Source organism: Myxocyprinus asiaticus, chromosome 10 (genome assembly GCF_019703515.2).
Source record: "Myxocyprinus asiaticus isolate MX2 ecotype Aquarium Trade chromosome 10, UBuf_Myxa_2, whole genome shotgun sequence".
In the NCBI taxonomy this organism is placed as follows: Eukaryota; Metazoa; Chordata; class Actinopteri; order Cypriniformes; family Catostomidae; genus Myxocyprinus; species Myxocyprinus asiaticus.
In genome coordinates this window covers 34173943-34199415 of record NC_059353.1, presented here as the reverse complement: position 1 = coordinate 34199415, position 25473 = coordinate 34173943, and the positions used below count along the sequence as shown (strand labels likewise).

The 25473-nt window shown below is 41.4% G+C and overlaps 1 protein-coding gene across 1 annotated transcript in view; it reads left to right on the top strand.

The window, feature by feature from the left end:
- Positions 1-23947, top strand: part of mao (monoamine oxidase) — a 69388-nt gene extending 45441 nt beyond the window's left edge. Inside the window, exons 4-15 of the mRNA XM_051707942.1 lie at positions 1973-2077; positions 2270-2361; positions 3207-3348; positions 6591-6740; positions 8487-8646; positions 8760-8856; positions 8950-9003; positions 9125-9182; positions 10267-10364; positions 10489-10600; positions 21262-21324; positions 21441-23947. Of these exons, the coding sequence (XP_051563902.1) occupies positions 1973-2077; positions 2270-2361; positions 3207-3348; positions 6591-6740; positions 8487-8646; positions 8760-8856; positions 8950-9003; positions 9125-9182; positions 10267-10364; positions 10489-10600; positions 21262-21324; positions 21441-21596 (1287 nt within the window). The 3' untranslated portion in view covers positions 21597-23947. The remainder of the gene's footprint in view (positions 1-1972; positions 2078-2269; positions 2362-3206; positions 3349-6590; positions 6741-8486; positions 8647-8759; positions 8857-8949; positions 9004-9124; positions 9183-10266; positions 10365-10488; positions 10601-21261; positions 21325-21440) is intronic.
- The last annotated feature ends 1526 nt before the right edge of the window (positions 23948-25473 follow it).

Sequence of the window (25473 nt, the reverse complement as noted above, 5' to 3'; positions counted from 1 at the left end):
TGTATTCTAAATACCACTGATTTAAATTGTAACTGTAGTGGAATACAGTTACTTATATTTTGTATTTTAAATACATATTCCCGTTACTTGTATTTAGTTACTCCCCAACCCTGGGTGTCAAGCCTCGGAGAGGCGTTTATGTGACATGTGGCCTTGTTAGGAGATGATCAACATTATTCACCTCACCTGTAAGTGTTCATAATATTTCGGCTCATCAGTGTATATCCCTTTAGAGACATTTTACACTGGATAGTTATTTTTATTAAAAACAGATAATTGCAAGTATTCAAACCTGTGAATGGAAATCCACCTCAGAGTTATCTATAAAAGCATTTTTTTGAACCCTCATCCAGTAATAATAAACAACTGTGATTGGCCCATTCTAACCAGCACTGAGAAAAGTAACAGGTACCACGTGAGACCGCCATCTATGCTAGAGGGGGATTGCGCGACACTAGTTGGGTGATACCAACTCGTACAAAGGAGGGGGGACTTCTGTTTTTTGTCTGATAATGACAGACTCACAGTCACAAAATTGCAAGGTATATCATACTAAATTATTTTCTGCATTGATAAATGTTTTTATTAGGACAGATGCAGGACATCCCCCCCTCCCCCCATTTATACGGCAATGGATTCATGCATTATATTCCAAGTCATCAGAAGTCATATTGTATGATAGCTTCAGGTCACATTGACTCAAATGTCAAAGAACATAAATGTTAGAAGAGTATTATTCATATGGGCTTTCTTTTACTCAACCTTTGTCCACAGAATCTATTATAGTAAGACATATGGCTTCAGCTGGCATTGTTGACAGTCATTTTACAGTGGTTTTCCATTTGAATGAGTGTTCACTCATTTATCTGTCCAACTAAGTGCATTCTAGTCCTACACGAAACCCACTCCCGTCTCTTATCCCTCAGACGTTTTTCTGTGAGCAATAAAATTACAGGGTTTTCCAAAACAGGTGTGCTGAAAATGCCCAAATCTCTTTCAAGTGAAGCACTGGACATCAAACTCAGAAGTACATTAGAATCCCTCTAGGTGACAGGTAATTGATTTTGTCAGCAATTCTGGCATGATTGCTTCATTCAACGCAACAGTAACCTTTAATACGCGTGGCACTGTCACTATAGACCCTTGTCTATCAGGAACTCCTATTTTCATGAAAGGGTTTAGCAATCTTTAGTGGCTTAGTGGCTTCATGTAGCGTATTGAAGTATAGCACATCGTCCTTGATCTTTAGTTAAACATTAATCAATCAGCCAACTATGCTCGTTTAAGAGCCCCATAGCAACAGAGCAATCCAGATATGAAGTAATGTCTACATACACTGTAGTTACCCTATTGGCAAGGCACAGAGAGTATTATCATACTGACTAAGCATTTTCGCAACTGTTGGAAACAGGCATGTATGAACAGCTTGTTTCATATACTATAGCTGCTGTTTGCCAAAGACTAATATTGTCATTATCTGTGATTACGAATTGATTTGTTTACTGTATTAGCATTATACGTTATTTATAAGTGCTTCCATCATTATTATGTGTTCCACATCAACCCTCAAATTAGCATATGTTTCTTGTCCTGCTCTTAATGAAGAAGATCATGTTTTTTATGGGAAAATCCTAAAATCTTATTAAAATTTGATAAGGTCCAGTTGTTTCTGATCTCCTAGTTGTATTATTAATGAAAACTGTAAAGTTCAATTGAGGCTGTGAATAGAGGCATTATGAGGCACTTCATGAACTAATTTGATTCCAAGCCAAGCGAAAGTGTAGTTACGTATATTTTAGGCAGTGAAAACCGTTTTCCATTCCAGAGTGGTTACACTTCTAATGGTAATGAGGTCATTATGGATCTGATGAAGACATTACATCAACAATGACAAAAATGATAATTACATTTTTTACTATTTTGTGGTAAAGTAGTAGAAGATTTCTTATATAGACTTTTTCATGTTTCCTAGCAAAAAACATATCCATTCAAAGGGCCTTTCCCTCCAGTGTGGAACCCTTTGGCTTACCTGGACTACAACAACCTCTGGAGGACAATGGACAAGATGGGAATGGAGGTACAGGCACATGTCACATTCATACTTGAGTGAAACAGGAAAACAAACTGACCCACTAAACAAAATCTCACATTAATTAATTTTAGAATAATATAACATAGATATATAGTATTTCTTTCAGACATATGACTCAATCTATATGTACTGTACTGTAAACGCTATGACTTTATAATAGCTAATATTGCACTTCAGATCCCAAAGGAAGCTCCATGGAGGGCACCTCATGCAGAAGAGTGGGACAAGATGACCATGAAGCAACTCTTTGACAAGCTTTGCTGGACCAGGTACAGAGATAACTTTAACCATTCTACTGAGTTAAGGTCATTTTTGACCCGTTAGCAGTAAAGAGTATGCTTTTAGTTCTGGAACCAGACTTTGTGACTTATAGACCATCTAAGCAAACACAATGAAATTTCATAGTAACACTTTACAATAAGGTTCCATTGTTAACATTAGTTAACAACATTAGTTAACATGAACTAACAATGGACAATACTTTTACAGCATTTACTAATCTTGGTTCAAGATTCAATATATACTAATACATTTTTAAAATAAAAAGTTGTATTAGTTAACATTAGTTTATTCATTATGAACTAACAATGAACAATTGTACTTTTATTTACTAACATTAACTAAGATTAATAAATGCTGTAAAAAAAAAAATGTATTGTTCATTGTTAGTTCATGATACCTAATACATTACAATAAGGTTCCATTCATTAACATTAGTTAAAGTGTTATTAATTTCATTTTAAAATGTTTTTTTAAAATAACTATTTGGGGGGGGGGGGGGGGGGGGGATTTTAAATCTGTGAACTGAAGTTGTCAAATTTGACCCATATTTGAAGAACCAGTTATGGCCTGTAACCTTTGACCTTTTAGGATTGCAACTTTTAATTGTTTTTGTAAATCTATTAATTTAATTGATGAGATTTAGCCCTTTACACATACTGTACCTTAAAAATTAATGTATTCATTTTTTATGGTTTTCAATGTGAGTCAGAAATGACTGTTAGGATCATGAAGGGGGACAGTTTCTAAGGTCAATAGGAGGGTTAAGTTGAAGAATTGTTGATGGCGTATTGGCTGTTAATGGTGTATCCCTTTAACCATGGGTTTCTGACAGGGCTGCTCGCCGTTTTGCCACTCTCTTTGTCAATGTGAATGTGACCTCAGAGCCCCATGAGGTGTCTGCTCTGTGGTTCCTCTGGTACGTCAAGCAGTGTGGCGGCACTATGAGAATCTTCTCCACCACCAATGGAGGCCAGGTAAGGATGTCTAGAACTCGTATTATAATTTTTGTGTCACATTTTAGAGGATTCATAGCAGGTGCAGCTGGTGCTTCACAGAAAAGGGAAAGATCTTAGATCTAATGTATTATTTTGGTGTCTGCAATGTTAACTGCTGAAGCAATTAAGCTGGCCACTGATCAAACTAATACAAAACATTAAACTTTCCTAAAGTGTTAGATGACTAAGCTCAGAACAAGTGCTAATGAGAAAGAACAAGACTATAAACGCTAAACTTAATATTTTATATCAGATTTTAACTAACTGCGCCTGCACTACCGCCTACCGCTTGGCACTAAATGAGAGTATAATTTTAAAATTTCAAATGCTGTCAGAATAACAACACTTATTAGCCATTTCTTGCAAGGTCCTGCCTATTTAAGAGGTCTCCCAATTCACAATCCACTGTCCAATCAATGTTGATCTTTCCTCCATTAATATAAAAGGCTTAGGCAGCCTTAGGCCTCTATGGGTCTTATGTCCATTGAATATTCCCTTCACATACACATACTTCACATACACACATTCACATACATTAAAACAAATTGTATTAATTAAACAAATAGCTTGATAATACTGTGTGGTAGTATACACTTTTATTCTCTTTTATAAAATATTTAAATGCAAGAAATGTCATATGTAATATATAAAGATTATATGTACATTAGGTATCCAACCAGAATGACCCTTACTATCGCGGGATTAATGTGGCGGTAAAACTTTAAATTCTCACACGAGACTTGTTTGCTAAATCACTGCCAGGAGTCGCAAAGGGACTGTGGCGGCGGGGGCGTGGTCGAGCGTTCATCCGGAGAGAGAGAAAGCGGTAAGGGTGCACACACCTGAGCAGACACAAAGTACTGTACAACAAGCAAGCCTGCTGTGTGTTCCTGAGTATTGTGCTGAAAAGCCAGTTTTGAGTTTGTTTAATTAAAGTCTTACCTCTGAGTTGAAATCCCAAGTTTCCCATTTCCTCCTTTCCCACCCAACGAACCTCCTGACACTGGTGCCAAACCCTGGGATAGGAGGAAATGGGAAACTTGGGATTTCAACTCAAAGGTAAGACTTTAATTAAACAAACTAAAAACAGGCTTTTCAGCACAATACTCAGGAACACACAACAGGCTTGCTTTTCAGCAGTATCATTCAGTACAGTCCTTTGTGTCTGGTAGCTCTCTCTCCCTGTCTCGTCACTGGTGTGGTCGCTTTATACTGCTTTCCCCACTACTTACTGCAACTAGAAACAGGTGTTAGACATTATCAGTTTCAGGTTTGTGCACCCTTACCGCTTTCTCTCTCTCCGGACGAACACTCGACCACGCCCCCGCCACCACAGGGACACTTAACACCACCGTTTTGTGTGAAAAAAGTAAGCTATTATGTTAATATAATTATTTGTATTGTATTTTTTACATTTTGATGTGTAGAAGGCAATCTAACAATGCTAAATTAATGGCAGCATTAAAGTTATAGCTTAGGTAGCTCATGAATTGGTATATAGAATAATAGAATGTCAGCCTTTTTCAATAAAAGAAAACTGTTGCTTCATAGATATTAGTTATTATATTCCTAAAAATCTAAATGAAAATTCATTGTGAAAAGATGCATGTCATTGCCACATTTTTAAATGAAATTATAGATGAAGCTTGTTTAAAGTAACCGCAGAACTGTTGCGTAATGTTTAGATACACAGTATCATTCTCTGATTCTCTGAGACTTAATTACACAGAGAGCTTACGCTAAAAGCTGCACGATGACATATGAACAGCTCCACAGCATGTCCACATTCGCGTTTGCACAGCAGTGTGTGTGTGCGTATCTCTTTGGCTTTTTCACCATGCCTGCGTTTGTATGTTTACAGTGTAATCAACATCTGTGGGAGAGCGAGAGAAAGACGGAATGAGTGAGAGGGAGTGAGAGAGAAAAAGAGAGAGAGATGTGGACTTCAGCATCTACACACCATAATGTCTTTCCGAAATCTTTGGCAGCCCAGGGAAGCATGTGTTTGTTAGAAAGATTTAGCTGTTCGATCCAATGTCCCTGCCAAGTTCAATAGTCATTGTCACTGTCCAATCTTTACCCCTAATTTAGTTAACCACAGCTCTCAAAAGGGGTCTTTAGTAAAGGCAAAGAACAGACTTGCTGTGGAAGAAAGCAAAACATTTTACTGTCATGATTTAGAAGAAAGGGTACACTTCAGGTTAAAGGGATAGTTCACTCATAAATGGAAATTCTCTCATCATTTATTCACCTTCATGTTTTTCCAAACCCATAAAACTTTCTTATTCCATGGAACACAAAAATATATTTTTGAAGAATGTTTATGCTGCCATTTTCCATACAATTAAATCAAATAGTGATCATTACCTGCCTGTCAAACTCCATAAAAGGACAAAGAACCACCAGTAAAATATTATAAAATTAGTCAGTTTGACTTGTGCTCTATATTCCAAGTCATTTTAAGGTATATGATAGCTTTGTGTTAAGAACAGATCTAAATTTAAGTTGTTATTCACTGAAATTCTTCCCCTCCTCTGCAGCTATCAAATCCCATTCATTTTAATACAGTACACCAAGTATTCACAGAAATGTTTTATCAGTTGAACCATTTTATTGCGCTTAATATATGTGATTGTTTAAAAACACGATACCAAATATACTTTGTTCTTGAACAATTTGTTTATGGATCATTACAAAGTGTTTTTTTATGAATTTATTCCTCGAGTAAGTTGATTTTAGAGAGCAAGAAATGACTTCTGAGTGAGTCTACCTTCTGTAGTCCCTTTTCGTTCCAGTGACACTGAACTGATTCTGTAACATACTGAAATAGTAGCAAGCCAATATATCTGGATCATGAGTTCTTATGAGTTATGGCTCTGCCACTAAACTGCTATGGTCTATCCAACTCTGTTTCTATTATATATATATATATATGTGTGTGTGTGTGTGTGTGTGTGTGTGTGTGTATGTATTCCCAACTTGTCTAAAAATTAGCACAACTCTATCATCATTCTATCTCTGTGAGACAGAGAGACACCTGTTGGTGAATAAATGTAATGCAAATAAATAATACTTCAGAGTATTTGCTAGAATAACTCAGAGCTCTCAAAACTCTCAAATTCTATAGATCTGAATCATTATCATTGGAACAGAAGAATTTCTTTACTGGAAGAAAGGTCACACATGGCATTAGACCAGTTTCCTATTGCCCCGTATGATAGGAGCGTAAGTTTGCTGGAGGCTCCAGTCAAATCAGTGAGGCGATGGCGAGAGAGCTGGGTGACCGGGTGAAGCTGCAGAGAGCCGTGTACAGCATTGACCAGACTGGAGACCTGGTGGTGGTGAAGACACTCAGTGATGAGATATACAAGGTGAGAAGGTGCACAAAGCTGTCTCTATACTAGACAAGTGGAGTGTCAGTGCAAATGTCCTAAACTAATACAATTTCTTAGAGAATATAAAATCTTCTCTATAAAATATTAGAAAATTTTGTTGGTAAATTTAAATATGAAGTGCGTCTTTATTTTTTACTGTGTGCCATTGAATATGAACTACTTTTTTAAGTTCTAGATTGGAAATCCTAATTATTGTGGAGTCATTAAATATTTGCCCTAAGAGTATCAATCCACACATATCATTCTGCTCTGGATTATTTACATAGTATGTTTACATGCACTTCAAAAGTTTGGTTTCTTTCGGAATAAAACAATAATCGTCTTTTTAAAACTTTATGTAAACACTTCAGGCTGACTGAAATCATACCAGTCTGGATTTGCATCGTTGGACTAACAGACCTTGCTAATGTGATTGTAGCTTGGCTTCGTTCAGCATGTATACACATTAATTAAAAGTTGTTAACCCTTTGGCTATGTTCAGAATGGAATACTAGTTACTGCTTACTACATACTATCAGATGTGTAAAAAGCCCTGTATGTAATGTATGCAATGCTCAGGGCACCATATAAAGGGGGAAGCTAGCAGGACACTGAGGGGGCGCAATGGGTGACCCCCCTACTATTTTAGAAAATAGTATGTGAAACAAAATGCATTATGCAGTGATAGATATTTCAAACAGTAGCATGTTACATTATTGTCAATGCATGTTTAATAGAGTGGCATCCATGAAATAAAAATGGTTATTTTACATTTAAATCTAGTTAACTTTGTCTGATCAAATAATGGGTCAAGAAAGAAATCGTGGATGATATAATTTCCAGTTCATTCGGCACGTGGAAATATAAGGACATGTTGAACGCATTGCATTGTTTGATAGGGTATCCCACACAGTACTAGGTCATCTGTGTGTTCCATGCATACAGAAAATTAGCATACTATTTTCAATATACGTACTGCATACTGCAGAAATAGTTGGTAGTTAGTAGTATGTTGTATGCTATTCCGAACATAGCCTGTGAGTTCTGTAATGAAGATGAAACTCCCTCTTTGTGTGCATAATTTTACATCTCATGCTAAATCAACTAATTTGAAGGACAGAAGTCCCACTTTGAAGTGTGTTACAACGTATGTGTGTGAGCTTGGTTGATTGTTATCAGTAAGCTGGACATCATCCCCCTGTCCTGGCCGCATCCTCTTTCCTATGCTGAAGCTTATTAAGGTCAACTGTAGTGCTGCTTAACCCTCTGTGGAGGAACAGTGGGGGGACACTGGAACAACTCTGTCCGTCCTTCTAAAACTGAGTTTATCATACATAGAAGCACAATTCAATTGTAATTGCAGTGTCTAACTTTTTTTTAATGTGTTAAAATAATAATTGTAATAATTTTATTGTAGTAAAATAACTGTTATATGATAATATAATGTTACAAATTGTGCTTGCTAATGCACATAACTTGTTCCGCTACAGTCATGTGGCTTGTTGAGAAGTATTCTATTAAATTTCTAAGCAATTACACTTTTTTCACCAGGTGGACACTAACACCTAGCAACACCCTAGTAGCAACAATGATCTGAGTTCATGGGTTTTGAACCTGCCACCTTCAAGTTTCGACACTGGTCCAATTAACACTAGACTAGAGCACTTTTGAAATAACCTTTCTTATTAGAACAATCCATTTTTGTGGATTGTTTTTACCATCTGTCTTCCTTTGTTCTTGTAGGCCAAATATGTCATACTTGCCATACCACCAGGGCTGAACCTAAAGATCCACTTCAACCCTGAAATGCCTCCTCTGAGGAATCAGCTTATTCATAGAGTGCCCATGGGTTCAGTCATCAAATGCATGGTGTACTACAAAGAGAACTTCTGGAGGAAAAAGGGTTTGTACACTTTCCATTACTCACTTCATACATGGCATTGTAATGATACGGAAGAGGCACAGTGTCTTATGTATACATATAGGCCTATATATTGAGTTGGGCTTTTTTTGCAGGATATTGTGGCAGCATGGTAATCGAGGAAGAGGATGCGCCTATTGGTCTCACGCTTGACGACACTAAGCCTGATGGGACTGTGCCTGCTATTATGGGGTAAATTGCTATAATGCTATAATGAGATTTTTATTGTTTGATGAAAGTATTTACGGGTGACAGAACAGTGAGCTAGCTCCCTCTCTTTTACAGTTTCATTCTGGCGCGAAAATCTAGGAGACTAGCGGGTCTGACAAAAGAGGAGAGGTAGTTATTTCTTGTTTTTCATATTGGTAAAATATGTGACTATACTTTGGGTGAGATGATGATGTTGTGCATTGTTGGCAATGATTGATTACTCTTACCAGAATGTTGTGAACGATTTTAGAAAGAGAAGGATCTGTGAGATTTATTCTCGTGTGCTCAGCTCAGAGGAAGCACTACATGTGAGTGTAATATTTTATATATTTTCTGTACACTTTTCTAAAGCATTTTTTATCTAAAAGAAATACTTAAAATTATTTGTATCTAAATATTCTCAAACAGAAATATTTTTGAAATAATTCTTGTAACTAATCACTAATTGAATGCTATATCTTGCCAATTACTAAATCGATTAAATTTTTTTTAAATCGCGTTTAATCTCATAATCTTTTGTTGTTAATCATGATTTATCTCAGATTTTGAAACTGCTGAAATTTGACTCTAAATATACTTCTTTTCCTCTCAAAATGCATTTATTTTCATTTTAGAAAAAAAAAAAATACAATATATAACAATATAATGCATTCTTAACACTTTCCAAACAAAGCCTTCCACAGTATAAAGACAGAAATTCACTAAAATAGCACCATTAACATTAAACATTTCCCAAAGTCTAAGTGGGAGGTTGACTAATTCAAAGAAATAGTCTCCCCATAGGTTGCATTTTCATTGCAGTGGGCATTAAATCTCTTAAACTCTTATCCTCCACAGTATGAAGCTGCTGGTAGACTGTGGCTATCCGCTTTTCTACAGCAAGCATTCATGATTCGCATCAGGGCGACAATGCCATCGTCAAGCTGCGCTTTGAACTCCACATGAAAAGCGCTTGCAGACAAACACGTCTCATTCATTCTTTTGGTGATATTTAAGACTTGGTGTGCTTCTGTGGTAATTAAAATGCGCCTTACATAGGCTGAAAAATACTTGATTTCATCACATCAAATAGTGTTAAGAGCTCCTTTCCCCATCATTTGCTCACTGACACAAAGCACTGTTGTGTGTGTCTGTCAGTATAATGACTCCGGGCAGACACAATGCAAAAGTTCCGCTCTTCAAACCAGTGTTTACGCTGGTTTATGATGTATAAACACTAAATGCGTTAATCACGATAAAGAAAAATTTGTGTGTTAAACTTTTTAATCACATGCGTTAATGCGTTAGTTCAGACAGCTCTTGTGTGTATGTATTTATTACCCTAAATGCACGTGATTATTATAGACTTAGAAAATTAGCAAATGCTTAATTTTATGGGGGTCTTTTTCTTAGCCTGTGCACTATGAGGAGAAAAACTGGTGTGAGGAGGAGTACTCTGGTGGCTGCTACACAGCTTACTTCCCCCCTGGCATCATGACACAATTTGGCAGGTTAGTGTACTTGTGTAGCATGGCATGGTACTAGTCAGTAAAGATTGCTACCCGGCTTATTGTGAGAAAACTAGAGCATATTGAATTGACATTTCTTATGCTCATAAATCTCTCTCCATTGCAGGGTTCTGCGAGAACCGGTGGGCAGGCTGTACTTTGCAGGCACTGAGACGGCCACTGAATGGAGCGGTTACATGGAGGGGGCCGTACAGGCAGGAGAGAGAGCAGCTAGAGAGGTGGGTGTTTCAAATGTGTTATCTGTGATTTATGTTTTATAACAGAACATACAAGTTGAGCACTCCGCAATTTTCTGCATTTAATACAGCTTAATACTGTATACTGTAGTTCACCCAAAAATGAAAATTCTGTTATCATTTACATTTCAAAAGTGAAGTCATTACCCATAGTAAGCCATTTAATGTCTTTCAAATTAAGTCAGTTTCATTCAGCCAACATAATTTAGTTGAATTAGGTCAAATCAATGTACTATAGTAGTTTTAACTCAACTTTATTAGGTTCGTCAAACTAAATTGACTGATGTTTAATTTAATTAATTTTCTTATGTTGGTCCAACTTACAGTTTTTCTCAATCGCTTTGGCTCAATTCCCAAATGAGAATTATATTTTTCAAAACAAAAAGTTCAAATCTCTGAACAATTAGTTTCTTGTTCACACCAGATTTGAATTTCTCATTCATTTAAGCAAATTGCACGTGTTTTGGCACATGTGTGCAAAAGAGTAAATGCAATTGTCTACAATTTGCACAATAACTAAATGCATATGGCTTGCTGATCAAAACTGATGAGTTGATTCTCAGTGAAATTGTCATACTCTTCACAACTTTTAAACATTCTTTCATCGTGTGAGCCATCACATGCAAAAATGATCCATTCAGCTGTCAAAATCTTTCAGACATACATGTATATTCCATAAATATCTATGACATGGAATGTTTGTGACGTCTGTTAAATCTCTGGCTAGACCAACATGATGGGTACTTGTAGTGTTACGTACTGTGAGGAGGTACAATTTATTGTTCTTTTTACAGAAGTACCGCAGTTTTTTTCATTGTTGCAGGTTTTTTATTTTTTATTTTGTTGCATGGATGTCATTTTGTGGCAATTTTCTGTTCACTATATATGACTTTACATATATGTGTAAAATGGACATGCAAATGTGAATTCTCTGTTTACATGTAACATTGCTACAAAAATACATTTACTATGTACATACAAATGTGCATATCCTTTTTTTGTGTACTACAGTATTGAACAGTATTTACTTTTCCCAGTAAACTTTTACCTACTGTTGAAATCGGTATCTGAAATGCTCAGTGTGATACACGATAGCATTCAGCTAGACAAAACTGACATTCTTGTATAGTACAGTAAGCAGTCAGTGTCAAAACAATGTAGAACAAAAATTAAATTTGTATATAACAAACATTTCCAGGGTTGACTACCATGATGAAAAAACATCTAAACATTTTGACCAGTACGGCTCACACAATGACAAAAAAAAAAAAAAAAGTTTCATTTTGGTGGCATTGGCCAATTTACTGACACAATAACTAGGTTTTGAAGCATGAATTAAATGTTTTGGGTGAGGTACTAGATTTTGCAGACATGCAAAGAGTTGTGATGTCCCATAAAACAGTTGTGACAATTGCACTTACAGTTTAGAGAATGTTAAGACTGTTTCAAAAAATTAGCCAAAGCGATTGAGAAAAGTGTAATTTATTTTATTATTCATATGTTAGGTGATTAAGTTTAAGGACAGAAAAATTGTTGCACTGTCAATTTGATAGCAACTGCTTATAGAGCTAAGCAGCACTGGAGGTGTACTTGCATTTCGTTGCGTTTCAATGCGTTGCTTTGGTTCTTTGGCTGGGTCAATAGAAAGTTCTGGTTGTTCCATCTATGTTTTGGACCTCTGTTAAGATCGTGGACGCTGGGTTGTTTGGGGCTGGAATGATCAGGCAGGGCTTTGAAGTGAAGCCTCCCGTAAGGTAGACTCGCGACTCCCCATCAGGTGTGTAAGTCATAGCGCAGAGAAGAGAACTCCTCTCGGAACTTTGCGTTCCGAGCTTTCCTGAACTCTGCCAAAGCGAAGCCAGCTGAAGAATGGCTAAGAGCCCAGAGGGAAGAGGGCAAGAGAGGAGGGACGTTTATCCTAGGCAGGGAGGTTTTGTTGAGTTGAGGTTGGCCGCACCCCAAAGGTGCCTTGGGCCAATCAGAAGTGTCTTTTCAGATACCATGTGATCATCTCTCTGTCCCTCCTCCTGAATGTGATTAATGAGTATTTGTTCTTAAGATTTCTGTTTCCCACTCAAAATTGGGTAATTTTTAATCATGAACTTTTATATAATGAAATTGCTAAAAAATATTAGAAAATACCCTTCATTAGCATTCAAGACAAGTTGTTGAAGTTACAAAACATGAAAATACCTGATTAAAAATTATAATGGTTAATTTATTGGTTTTACAACATGGATAATACATTACACGTTATGAGAAACGAAATTGTCAGGGTTATTATCAGGTTAAACCTTGAATGAGAAACATAATTGTCAGGGTTATTATCAGATTAAACTTTGAATGAGAGTTCTAGGCACTTTGGCAGATTATGTGCAGGATAAAATTACATTAAAGTAAGTTTTGCAATTGTGTCAAAGTTCCTGGATTAAGATGAGATATCCTGATATGTGTATACACTTGAAAAGTTAATTTTGTACATTTATGAGCAGAGCATTAATTTTGTGTCCTGTTAAAAAGATAATACAAAGTGATAATTTCAAAGAAAGCCTGCTTTCTTAAAGTCTTCAAGCTCTTTTGTCTCGGATTAATGTTTAGCATATGACGGTCAGGCATTCCACAGGAAATGTCTCATGCTCCATTATTAGTCTAACTTAAGTGTAGCAAGTTGTTTACTTCGAAGGATAAAGGAGTGTCTTAGATTTCCATGGCAACCATGGGGGTTTCTTCAGAAGAGTCTCATGCAAAGGGGGCCTGGGTAGCTCAGCGAGTATTGACACTGACTACCACCCCTGGAGTCGTGGGTTCAAATCCAGGGCATGCTGAGTGACTCCAGCCAGGTCTCCTAAGCAACCAAATTGGCTCAGTTGCTAGGGAGGGTGGAGTCACATGGGGTAACGTCCTAGGGATTCTCACTCTCAATGGGGCACGTGATAAGTTGTGCGTGGATCGCTGAGAGTAGCATGAGCCTCCATGTGCTGTGAGTCTCTGCGGTGTCATGCACAGCAAGCCACATGATAAATTGTGCAGATTGACATCTCAGAAGCGGAGGCAACTGAGACTTGTTTAAGGGCTTTAATTTATTACGTTGAAGAATTTCGGGGTAGACGCTGTATAATTTATCTTACTCTTCTTCTGTTTCCGAGCTCCTCAGATCTTACATTAAAGTCATCTTCAACCTAAGCACAAGTACCATTCTTCACCAAAATTCTAGACTCCAGCCTAACAGACACACTTTTTAAATACCAGATCAGAAGTTCACAAGTTAATGTTATCCTGCCATGAGGATAAACGTGTAAACATGTTTGGCTCACTGTCCCTGGAGGAGGGCTTGAGGCTTGAGACTTGACCCAAGATCGAATACCTCCATGGACTTGTTGAGTTATTAATGAATAGATGGGAGGAGTTGGGATGGTTGAGGGATGCTGGAGGAATCGTCGCAGCATGGATGTAAGCAGCTGTTTATATACGCTTGCTCTTGCGATGTGATTGCTCAGATTAAAACATGCTCCTCCTGAACTTTGTTATGAAACTCCATTATAACAGAACATTAAACATTAACAAATCTCCTATTCTCATTTTGCTCAAAAATGCATAAAATAACACTTAATTTTAACATTTGTTCACCCCATCCAGTCCCATGCAAAGCATGCTGGTAAATGGTAATCCCCTGTCCAGTTTCACAAATGCTACAAAAAGTTTTCATGTAGTCCAAACTTAAATGGATTAAGTAAACTTTAATTTTACAAATGTAATTGGATAGAACACAATGAAATCAAGTTGTGACAAAATGTTCTGGAATTGTGTTGCTTTAGTTGAAAACCTGAAAAAAAATAAAAATAATATATATATATATATATATATATATATATATATATATATATATATATATATATATATATATATATATATATTATTTATTTATTTATTTTTTTAGTTTACTCAGTTTTTTTTCTCCATACAATGAAACTGAATGGTGACTCAAACATTTTTGGGTGAACTAACCCAATAAAATACAGTGTAGGACTCCATTCAAACTTTTTGGACATAATTTCAATTTTTGTAAACTGTTTACTTAAATTTAAGATTAAAGTTATATCAAGATCATAGGCCCCTTATTGCTTTTTATTTACACTTAACCAAAGCCTAAACCTTGTTTACGTTGTGTCGATGTAGTGACACTAGGGGTCACTCTTGGGAGCCCAAGACACCTCTGGTCTTTGATAAAAGGCCAATGAAAATTGGCGAGTGGTATTTGCATGCCACTCCCCCGGACATACGGGTATAAAAGGAGCTGGTATGCACCCACTCATTCAGATTTTCTCTTCGGAGCCGAACGGTCATGCTCTCTGAGCTGAATTCCCACGACTGTTCATTCACCTCTGCTGGATCTGTCAGCGCATTTCAGCGGTTTCTCCCTCCTCTGCACTGGTGCACTGCAGAGAATGCCCCTGGGCGCTTGGCAGAAATAAGAGTATATTTCTCTAAAAGAGTATATTTCTCTAAAAGAGCGTCTTTTTAAAGAGGCCTTTGTGTGTTATTCCTGGTTGCGCTCGTTATCTCTCGCCTTCTGACGGTCACGATCACTTTCTTTCGTGTCTGGGCACTGCTCACACAGAGACAGCGTTCGTGGATGGGTCATGTACTCATTGCGAGAACATGTTCACGGCAACGGTGCGGTCGTGGCTTGCCTTCGTAAGAAAGCAAGCCACCCCGGAGGCTCCCCGCCTCGGTCCTTTTACCCACGGGTATGAGGCCAGCGCTGCTAGCACTGGGGGCGATTTGGGGACCCCAATGGGACCGCCTCCGCCAGGTATCCCCCCGCGGACCTCCCATTCCCCAGCACGCTCATCTGCCCCAATTGGGCTTCCGGATGAGTCCGTCGGCTCGTCTCACGGCGAGTTCGACCTCTTATTCGGAGCCCGCGAAAGTGATGAGCTCTCGAGCGCAGCATCGGAGAGCGGGCTCGTCCAGTCAGACACGGAAGCCTCAGCTGGGCTCCTCCCTTCGGGTGCAGTCACAGGCTGACGCGGAGATGACGACATGCTTTCCCGGGCAGCCGCGAGCGTCGGGCTAGAGTGGAACCCTCTGCTCTTCCCTGAACCCTCGTGGCTCGATGATTGGTTCCTGGGCTCGCGGCGCTGCTCAAAGCCACGCCCCGCCCCCGTTCCTTTCTTCCCGGAAGTGCATGAAGAGCTGACAAGGTCGTGGGAGGCACTTTTTACTGCCCGTTCCCGATCTTTTCAGCTTCCCCTCCCTCACTACCCTCGATGGTGGGGCGCCCAAGGGCTATTCGGCAATCCCCGGGTGGATAAAGGCGCTCGCGGTGCACCTATGCCCGCAGAGCGCCGCAACCTGGCGTGGGTGCCCAAAGCCCCCGTCCAAGGCCTGTAGGTTTATGTCGTCTCTGATGGCCAAGGCCTATGGTGCTGCTGGACAAGCTGCCTCCGCCCTGCATATCATGGCTCTCCTGCAAGTCCGCCAAGGTGCTAAAGGAACTGCACGAGGGTTGTTCCGCCCCGGGATTGATGCAGGAACTGCGCTCGGTGACCGACCTCGCTCTCCAAGTGACGGAGGTCACGGCGCAGTTTCTCAGGCAGACGATGTTCGCATTAGTGGTCCAGGAGCGCCACCTTTGGCTCAACCTGGTCGAGATGGGTGAGGCCGACAGGACACGGTTCCTTGCTGCCCCCATCTCCCAGGCTGGCCTATTCGGCAACACCATCAAGGACTTTGCCCAGCAGTTCTCGACGGTGGAGCAGCAGATGGAGGCTATCCGGGATATCCTGCTCCGGCGCGGCTCAAGATCCTGTACCCCGTCTGCTCGTTTCCAAGGGTGTCCCCCTGCGCCCCTTCGGCCTGGCCCCAGCATGGAGCCCACCGCAGGAAGCAGATGCCACCCGTTTCGCGGCCGCCAAGAACCCCTGAAAGGCTTCAAAGCGCCCTTCAAATGGGTGATCCAGGGACGACGAAACCCGCTGCTCTGGAGCTGGTAAGCAGATCTCTCCATCCCCCAGTCGAAGGCCGGGAGGAGAATCTTTTTGTTACCTTTGCATTTAATTGCGCTGCATGCCCAAGTGGCTGCAGTACCCAAGTGTTCAGCAAGAGTGGTTTCCTTGTTCCCTGGGTCATGTATCCGTTGTGCACGGCCGTCATCATGACCACCGTCCACCACTCTATTTGGAGCAGGTTTGGCGCTCCAGCAGCGGTCTTCCGCCCCTGAGCGCTTAGCTGTGGTACAAATCCGCCCCCTATGTGAAAGTCTCCATGGGTCACGAGGCCTCTTCCTCCCCCGTCCCAGGCTGTTCCGGGGGTGGTCACAAGGAGCCAGGTGAGTGCTTTGATGTCCCTAGACTCAGCATGGCCACGACATGGTGTGGCACCTCGAGCTCTGCCCCGCCGTGAGGCCCCACCTGCCGGTACGTCCGACGATGTTGTCCCTTTGGTCCCCCTTGCGCAGAATTTGGATGCATGGCTTGCGCTTTCCTGTCCCTCCGGCCAAGATGAAGAAGGGGTTTTACAGCCCCTACTTCATCGTACCGAAAAAAGGCGGTGGGTTGCGGCCAATCTTGGACCTGCGAGTACTGAACCGGGCTTTACACAGACTCCCGTTCAAGATGCTGACGCAAAAATGCATTCTGGCGAGTGTCCGGCATCAAGATTGGTTCGTGACCTGAAGGACGCGTACTTCCACGTCTCGATTCTACCACGACACAGACCCTTCCTGCGGTTTGCATTCGAGGGTCAGGCGTATCAGTACAAGGTCCTCCCTTTCGGCCTGTCCTTGTCCCCTCGCGTCTTCACGAAAGTCGCAGAGGCAGCCCTTGCCCCGTAAAGGGAAGTGGGCATTCGCATTCTCAACTATCTCGACGATTGTCTAATCCTAGCTCACTCTTGGGACATGTTGTGTGCACACAGGGACTTGGTGCTTTCACACCTCAGCCGACTAGGGCTTCGGGTCAGCTGGGAAAAGAGAAAGCTCCTCCCGGTTCAGAGCATCTCTTTCCTCGGTTTGGAGTTGGACTCAGTCTCTTTGACAGCACACCTCACGAACGAGCGCGCACAGTCGGTGCTGGCCTGTTTGAAGGCATTCAAACAGAAAACAGCGGTTCCACTGAAACTGTTTCAGAGGCTCCTGGGGCATATGGCATCCTCAGCGGTGGCCACCCCACTCGGGTTGATGCATATGAGACCGTTTCAGCATTCCCGAGATGGGCATGGCGCTGCGGGACACATCGCGTGGTCATCACGCCGGTCTGTCACCGTCTTTTCAGCCCTTGGACCGACCTCTCATTTCTACGGGCAGGTGTTCCCCTAGAACTGGTATCCAGGCACGTCGTAGTCATGACGGACGCCTCCAAAACGGGCTGGGGCGCTGTTTGCAATGGGCACGCAGCCACCGGCTTGTGGACAGGCCCACGACTGCATTGGCACATCAACTGCCTTGAGTTGTTGGCAGTTCTGCTCACCCTGCGGTTTCGGACGTTGATCCAGGGCAAGCACGTTTTAGTTCGGACAGACAACACGGCAATGGTAGCATATGTCAACCGCCAAGGTGGTCTGTGCTCTCGTTGTATGTCACAACTCGCCCGCCGTCTCCTCCTCTGGAGTCAGCAGCATTTCAAGTCGCTGCGAGCCTCTCACATCCCGGGCAACCTCAACACTACAGCGGACGTGCTGTCACGGCAGGTTACCCTCAGGGGAGAGTGGAGACTCCACCCTCAGGTGATCCAGCTGATTTGGAGTTGATTCGGACAGGCACAGGTGCACCTGTTCGCCTTCCAAGAATCCTCACACTGCCCGCTCTGGTACGCCCTGACTGAAGCCCCCCTTGGCATAGACATGCTGGCACACAGCTGGCCCCCTGGCCTGCACAAATATGCATTTCCCCCAGTGAGCCTACTTGCACAGACCCTCTGCATGGTCAGGGAGGACGAGGAGCAGGTCGTCCTGGTAGCACCCTACTGGCCCACCCAGACGTGGTTCTCGGACCTCACGCTTCTCGCGACAGACCCCCCCCGCCCGGCGAATTCCCCATCTGGCACCCACGACCATGTCTGGCCCCTGGATGGGACGCGGAAGACCTAAGCGGTCTACCACCCGCGGTGGTAGACACGATCAATCAGCCTAGGGCCCCCTCTATGAGGCGCCTGTATGCCTTTAAGTGGCGTCTGTTCGCTAAGTGGTGTTCTTCCCGACGGGAAGACCCCCAGAGATGCGCAGTTGGATCAGTGCTTTCCTTCCTTCAGGAGAGGTTGGAAGGGTGGCTGTCCCCTTCCACCTTGAAGGTGTACATTGCCGCCATAGCAGCACAGTACGACGCAGTCGACGGTAAGTCCTTAAGGAAGCACGACCTGATCATCAGGTTCCTGAGAGGCACCAGGAGGCTGAATCCCTCCAGACCGCACCTCGTTCCCTCATGGGACCTCTCTGTAGTTCTTCAGGGTCTACAGAGAGCCCCCTTTGAGCCTTTGCAGTCAGCTGAGTTTAAGGCACTCTCTTTGAAGACTGCCCTCCTGACTGCGCTCACTTCCATCAAGAGGGTAGGAGACCTGCAGGCGTTCTCTGTCAGCGAAACGTGCCTGGAGTTCGGTCCGGGCTACTCTCTCTACTAGGGGCAGTGGTGGCTCAGCGGTTAAGGCTCTGGGTTACTGATCAGAAGGTCGGGGGTTCAAGCCCCAGCACCACCAAGATGCCACTGTTGGGCCCTTGACCCTATCTACTCCAGGGGCGCTGTATCATGGCTGACCCTGCACTCTGACCCCAGCTTAGCTGGGATATGTGGAAAAAAAGAATTTCACTGTATATGTACAAATGTATAATGTGTGATAAATAAATATAATTATAAATTATTAATTACGTGATCCTGAGACCCCAACCGGGCTATGTGCCCAAGGTTCCCACGACCCCTTTTAGGGATCAGGTGGTGAACCTGCAAGCGCTGCCCCAGGAGGAGGCAGACCCAGCCCTGTCGTTGCTGTGTCCGGTGCGTGCTTTACGCATCTATTTGGATCACACGCAGAGCTTTAGAATCTCTGAGCAGCTCTTTGTCTGCTTTGGTGCACAGCAGAAAGGAAGTGCTGTCTCCAAGCAGAGGATCGCCCACTGGCTCATTGATGCCATAGCTATGGCATATCATGCCCAGGACATGCCACCCCCGGTAGGGCTACGGGCCCATTCTACCAGGGGTATAGCGGCCTCCTGAGCCCTGGCCTGGGGTGCCTCTCTAACAGACATTTGCAGAGCAGCAGGCTGTGCAACAGCCAACACCTTTGCAAGGTTCTACAACCTCTGGGTGGAACCGGTTTCATCCCAAGTAGTGGCACACAATACAAGCGGATAAGCCCGTGATAGCCGGCTGGGTGTGTCACTTGCACATAGTGCCTTCCACCTCTTTTGAGCTGAAGACGTGCGGCATTAATTCCCAGTAGTGTTCACAAACTATGTTCCCTGGTTGACTTCCTCCGAGCCCTGTGGCAGTCGAGTTTTCGGAGAGACTCGCTGCCGGCCCAGTACATGTGCTAACTAAGAGCCCTGTTCTGGGGTAGGTGCTCCGCATGTGGCAGTTCCCTGTAAGGTAAAACCCCATGCGATGTATATCTTCCGCTAATTCTTTTCCCTATTGGCAAACTGCGTCTTCCTTGGGCAGAGCCCCTCTGCCCCAGTCTCCATGTTTGTAGTAACTCCTCCCCCGTTGGGTAGGATCTACCTTGAGACTCTCCACTTGGTCGTCAAGACCATGTGATGTATTTTTCCACTTAAATACCCCCCCCTCACTTTGGGCGAGGTGTGGTCTCCGCGGTGTCCTCCCCTTAAGTGGTCCTCCCCTTGGGAGGGACACCCCCCGACTAGACCTGGCGGCCCAGTCGGATAATCCCCCTTCTTTTTTAGGGAGTGGAAAAAAAGAAGGGGAAAAAAGGCCACGAATGGGTTAGCCTGTCTCTAGCTTTTGGGTAGTCGACTTGTCCCCAAAGGGCTGTTCGACACTCATAACTATGTTGGGGGAGGTTACGTGTCGACCTGGTGTGCTGGCTACGAGGCACACAGTGGTCTGCCCATCACACACCGCCAGTTCACGTAACACAGTTCAGCCAGTTGTGGTGTTTCGTATAGGGACCCCTAGTGTCAATACATCGACACAACGTCGAGTGAGTGACAGATAGAGAACGTCCTGGTTACTAACGTAACCTCCATTCCCTGATGGATGGAACGAGACATTGTGTCCCTCCTGCCACAACGCTGAACTACCCGCTGAAATGGCCGGACCTTTTCTTGGCTCCTCAGCATAAAACCTGAATGAGTGGTTGCATACCAGCTCCTTTTATACCCGTATGTCCGGGGGAGTGGCATGCAAATACCACTCGCCAATTTTCATTGGCCTTTTATCAAAGACCAGAGGTGTCTCGGGCTCCCAAGAGTGACCCCTAGTGTCACTACATCGACACAACGTCTCATTCCCTCCTTCAGGGAACGGAGGTTACGCAAGTTACCAGGACGCTTACCAAAATGTTTAACACTTTTCTTTTGCTGGCTTGCAAGCCTACTGGAAATGCAAATCTAGTACGCAACTTCATGTCTTATTTTGTATATTATTATATGTAACTCAAGGGATGTAGCTTAAAATACTGTATGCTTTCTTCCAGATTTTGTGTGCAATGGGGAAACTCCATGCAAGTCAGATCTGGCAGTCAGAGCCTGAATCAATGGTAAGATGGTCTTACAAACTTATTTTAATTGAAATGAAACTGAACCTTTGAATAAATACCAAAATAAGCCTATGTTTGGAATCTTCAATAAACACTATTCTGAACCCTGTCCTCAGGATGTCCCAGCCCAGCCCTTTGTCACCACGTTTTGTGAAAGAAACTTGCCATCCGTTGGGGGCTTCCTCAAGTTTATGGGCGTGTCCTCCTTCCTGGCTCTTGCCACTGCAGTGGGAGTGGTAGCCTACAAGAAGGGGCTCCTCCCTCGAAGCTAAAGCCCCTCCCACTCAAAGCCTATTCTCTATGACCTGGCCTTGTACTTGTGGCGTTCGACCAATCACCAAATCAGGGCCATAGCACTGCCTGGGTATGTGGGCGAGTTATTTAGATGAGATTTGACACAAGTGTATTGTTGTCACACAATTGCTCATTCGTTGTTAAAAATGAATCAAGTGATTATTATGGAATAATGAGTACTAACTGTTCACGTGGGAATCGCCCTGTCAAATAGTACACTAACTGCCCACATTAAAAGAACTGAAAAAGCGACACTGACATTCCACAACTGTTCATTGTGTGTGTGTGTATTCATGTGTTTCATCAGTCTTATTGATTACATCTGCTGATTTCAGGTGCTGTTCTCAGGAACTCGTTCTTTAATTAAGTTTCCAAAATATCAAAATAACATTACAGAAATTAGAAGCATTAGATTAGCATTTAGTAATGCATTGTATTGTATTCTATAACAGAGACTATGAGAACATCTCTGTAGCAGAACACAGAAGCTGTGTTGGCTTCAGCACAATTCACTATCATTCATGAGAGAAGCAGAGGCTATTCATTTCTTATTTACTTTTGTTTCCTAATTTACCATGACTGTTCAGTGAGAGTTAGTACAGACTGGTGTCTGGCAGAATGATGAACTGAAGTTTAAAAAGTCATACAGAGGTCGAGTCATAGAGAGTCTTGTCTACTTTGAAGAACATTCCAGTGTTTAATGAAATTTCTGAAAAGCTGCTGTGCATGATTGTGTCTGATTGAAGCATATGGAAGCATTTGGATGTACTTTTACAGATTAAAAGTTGAATTTTTAAAAAAAAAAAATTTTTCACGGTATACTTGAAATATGAATTTGTTCTTTTTGATGCACGTCTCTAAGAATGCTGTACAGTGAGTCATTGTCAACCATCCATTGTTCCTCATGTTATTTTTCTTAGATTCTGTAAGAACTGCATATCATTAACAGTAAAAGTTTTGAAAGTGTGCTCAAATGTTGCACTTTTGCCAAACATAAAGGCTGTCCCAGTTTACCAAAATTGATAAATTAGGGTATTTTTCTTTTTTCCTTTTTTTATTGGAATAAAAATAAATCTTAGTTTACATAGATTTCCCATCCACCAACCTTTAGATAGATAGATGGATGGATGGATGGATAGATAGATAGATAGATAGATAGATGTTTAAGCTGAATGCATCCCTCCCTCACCTTCATGGCAGTAACCTGTGCAATATTCGTTCTAGAACAATTTAAACATTATATGATTCATATGCAGTATGTGATTCATTTTCAGATTTCATTACAGTCATTTTATTTTTCATACACCTGTCATATTTAAACAAATTCTGTTTTTGGCAAAAGAACAGTGAACTGATTTGTTCCACTCCAAGAATTAAAAAAATAAATAAAATATATATATATTTGTTTGATTTACCAAGAAAAGCTACAGTGGTAGGCCTGTTTCACTGATTATATGTGATTCAATGAAAAGGAGGAGATGCAGCCCAAAAAGACACCAGGCACAGACAGATTTGAAAATGTTTTATGTGTGTAAATCTGAAGCGCGTAGATTTTGATGTTCCAAAGATGCGTCATAACTGTTGTTTGTGGTGCCTTAATCTTATAGTAGTATTCTTCATTTCTCAAGTGCCTCTGTGCTAGTGAGCTCCTCCAGTCTTGCACAATGTCCCAGGGTCAGTCATTGGCTGCTTTATAGGATCATTTCAGAAAGATGCTACTTTTAACAGAATGTTTGGTCTGAGGTCTGGAAAGATGATTAGAAGATTGTGTACTGTAAGTCTGCATTGGAACGATATTTGACATCTTGCTGTGGACTGCACTAGCCATCAGCATACATTGAAAACATCTAATGACATTATTCTTTCCTGAAGTAGCCACTGATGGACCAGGGGTGACAGAATCAGAGACAAAGCCACTCCTGACTGTTAACTGTACAACTTACTTTTAGTGTCCTACATCTGAGTAAAACTTAGTACCCCACTGGAATCTGGTCAACTGTGAACTTGGTAACATTATGGTGATTCTTGATCATTGTTGTCCTGACATGCTGTAGTTGCTGTAACTCCTCTAGCTGGTGTGCTAGTGAATTTTGCCTCTCTTTGTGCGCTGCTAATGATTTTTGTAACCCTATAACATGACTCTGTATACCTGTCCCAGAGTACAGATCTGCCCTCTTCTGCCCTAGTTTGCCTAGCCCCCTGCTATGATCAGGCCCCATTGTGTAATTTTGTGTGTGTTCAACGTCCAATGGTCAAGTCCTGTAATTGCATTATTTGATCTCTTTGTACAAATTCAGACTAAGCTGATAATAAAAATGTGTGACATGCCACCGGTCCCTTCCTGTGCTATTCTTTTGTTATCAGTGTGTGTTCAGCAGTCTCATCCAAGCTGCTCCCCTTTAAAGTCTTGACAAGCTTCTTGATCAGCATGACATCCTCTTCCATGGCAAACCAGAGAGCTCATTTCACCCACAGCATGGTGTAGCTTGCCTTGACCACTGATTTAGATTTCCTTATATTACATAGAAATGCAACATGTTGAAATGTTATCATATTGGTCTTTGTTCTTGCAAGAGAACAAATTTATGTTTACAGGCCTATAATTATTATTTTTATATATGATGCAAAAAGAAGATATACAGTAAATGCCAGATGGGAAAACAGCTCAAGGAAGGTATAGCTACTTTAAAATAATCTTTAAACTTTTAAAGTATAGGCTAAACAACTGATTGCTTATAGGATATGCAAGCAATTATACATGATTTGTATATATTTATTAAATATACAAAATGTCATAAATACAGGGTATTTCTTTATAGAATACAGGAAATGTTAGTTGGGATAGTTCACCCAAAAATTCAAATTCTGTTGTCATTTACTCACACTCATGTTTTTCTGAATCTGACTTTTTATGTGGAACACAAAAGGAGATGTTAGGCAGAATGATAGCCTTAAGCCTGGTTCACACTGAACATTTTGTTTCTGTCCTTTAAGATTACTACATGTCAGACTGTATGATAGGACCCCAGTAAAGATGCCAAGACAGAATGTGCAACATCAGCATTAAAACGATTTTGTAACATGCACAAGTCAAAGTATTAAAAAAGAAAATTGAAAATATTTTATGATCATTTCTATTTCTATTTCTATTTCTGTTTCTTTTTATTTAGTTTTGAAGCAATGCATGATAGTTTCAGTTTAGGTTTAGTTTTTTGGAGAAATTTAGTTTTAGTTTTAATTTAGTTTTTCTAGGTTATTTTTTGGAATTTTGTTTCAGTTTTAGTTTCAGTTAACTATAATAACCTTGGACAGCACATGGTTTGATGAACTTTCCCACATTCTACTCTTAAAATGAGTTATTCTTAAGAAGAACCCTTGTATTTAGGAATATTCAGTATCGGTATCTATTCTATGGCCTCATTTATCATGTCAGAAATTAATCTGGGCTCGGATCAACAATACCACCTAAAGTGATAGAGTCACAAATATTTAAAATGTAAAAGAAAGAGAAAAAAAAATGCTCCTTTTGTGAATTCCTCTGTTGTTCTAACATTTGATATAGCCAATTTCATCCTGTTCTGGGCATATCTAGTGATGTGTTTAGCCTCAGCATACACTTTGTTGGCATATATTATATATATTACCTGTATCTAGTATAATACAATTATTTAATGTCTAATGTATTATAATGTAATATCTAATATATTGTGTAGATATATATCAGATATGTCTTTTCGCTCTCTCAGAGGAGAGTTGAATGTAATATGATGCTTGGCAGCAAAGAACTTCACTTCTCATCCTCCTCACTGTGCATATTATAGAGATTTGATTAGTGTTGGAGAAATACGGCTTTAT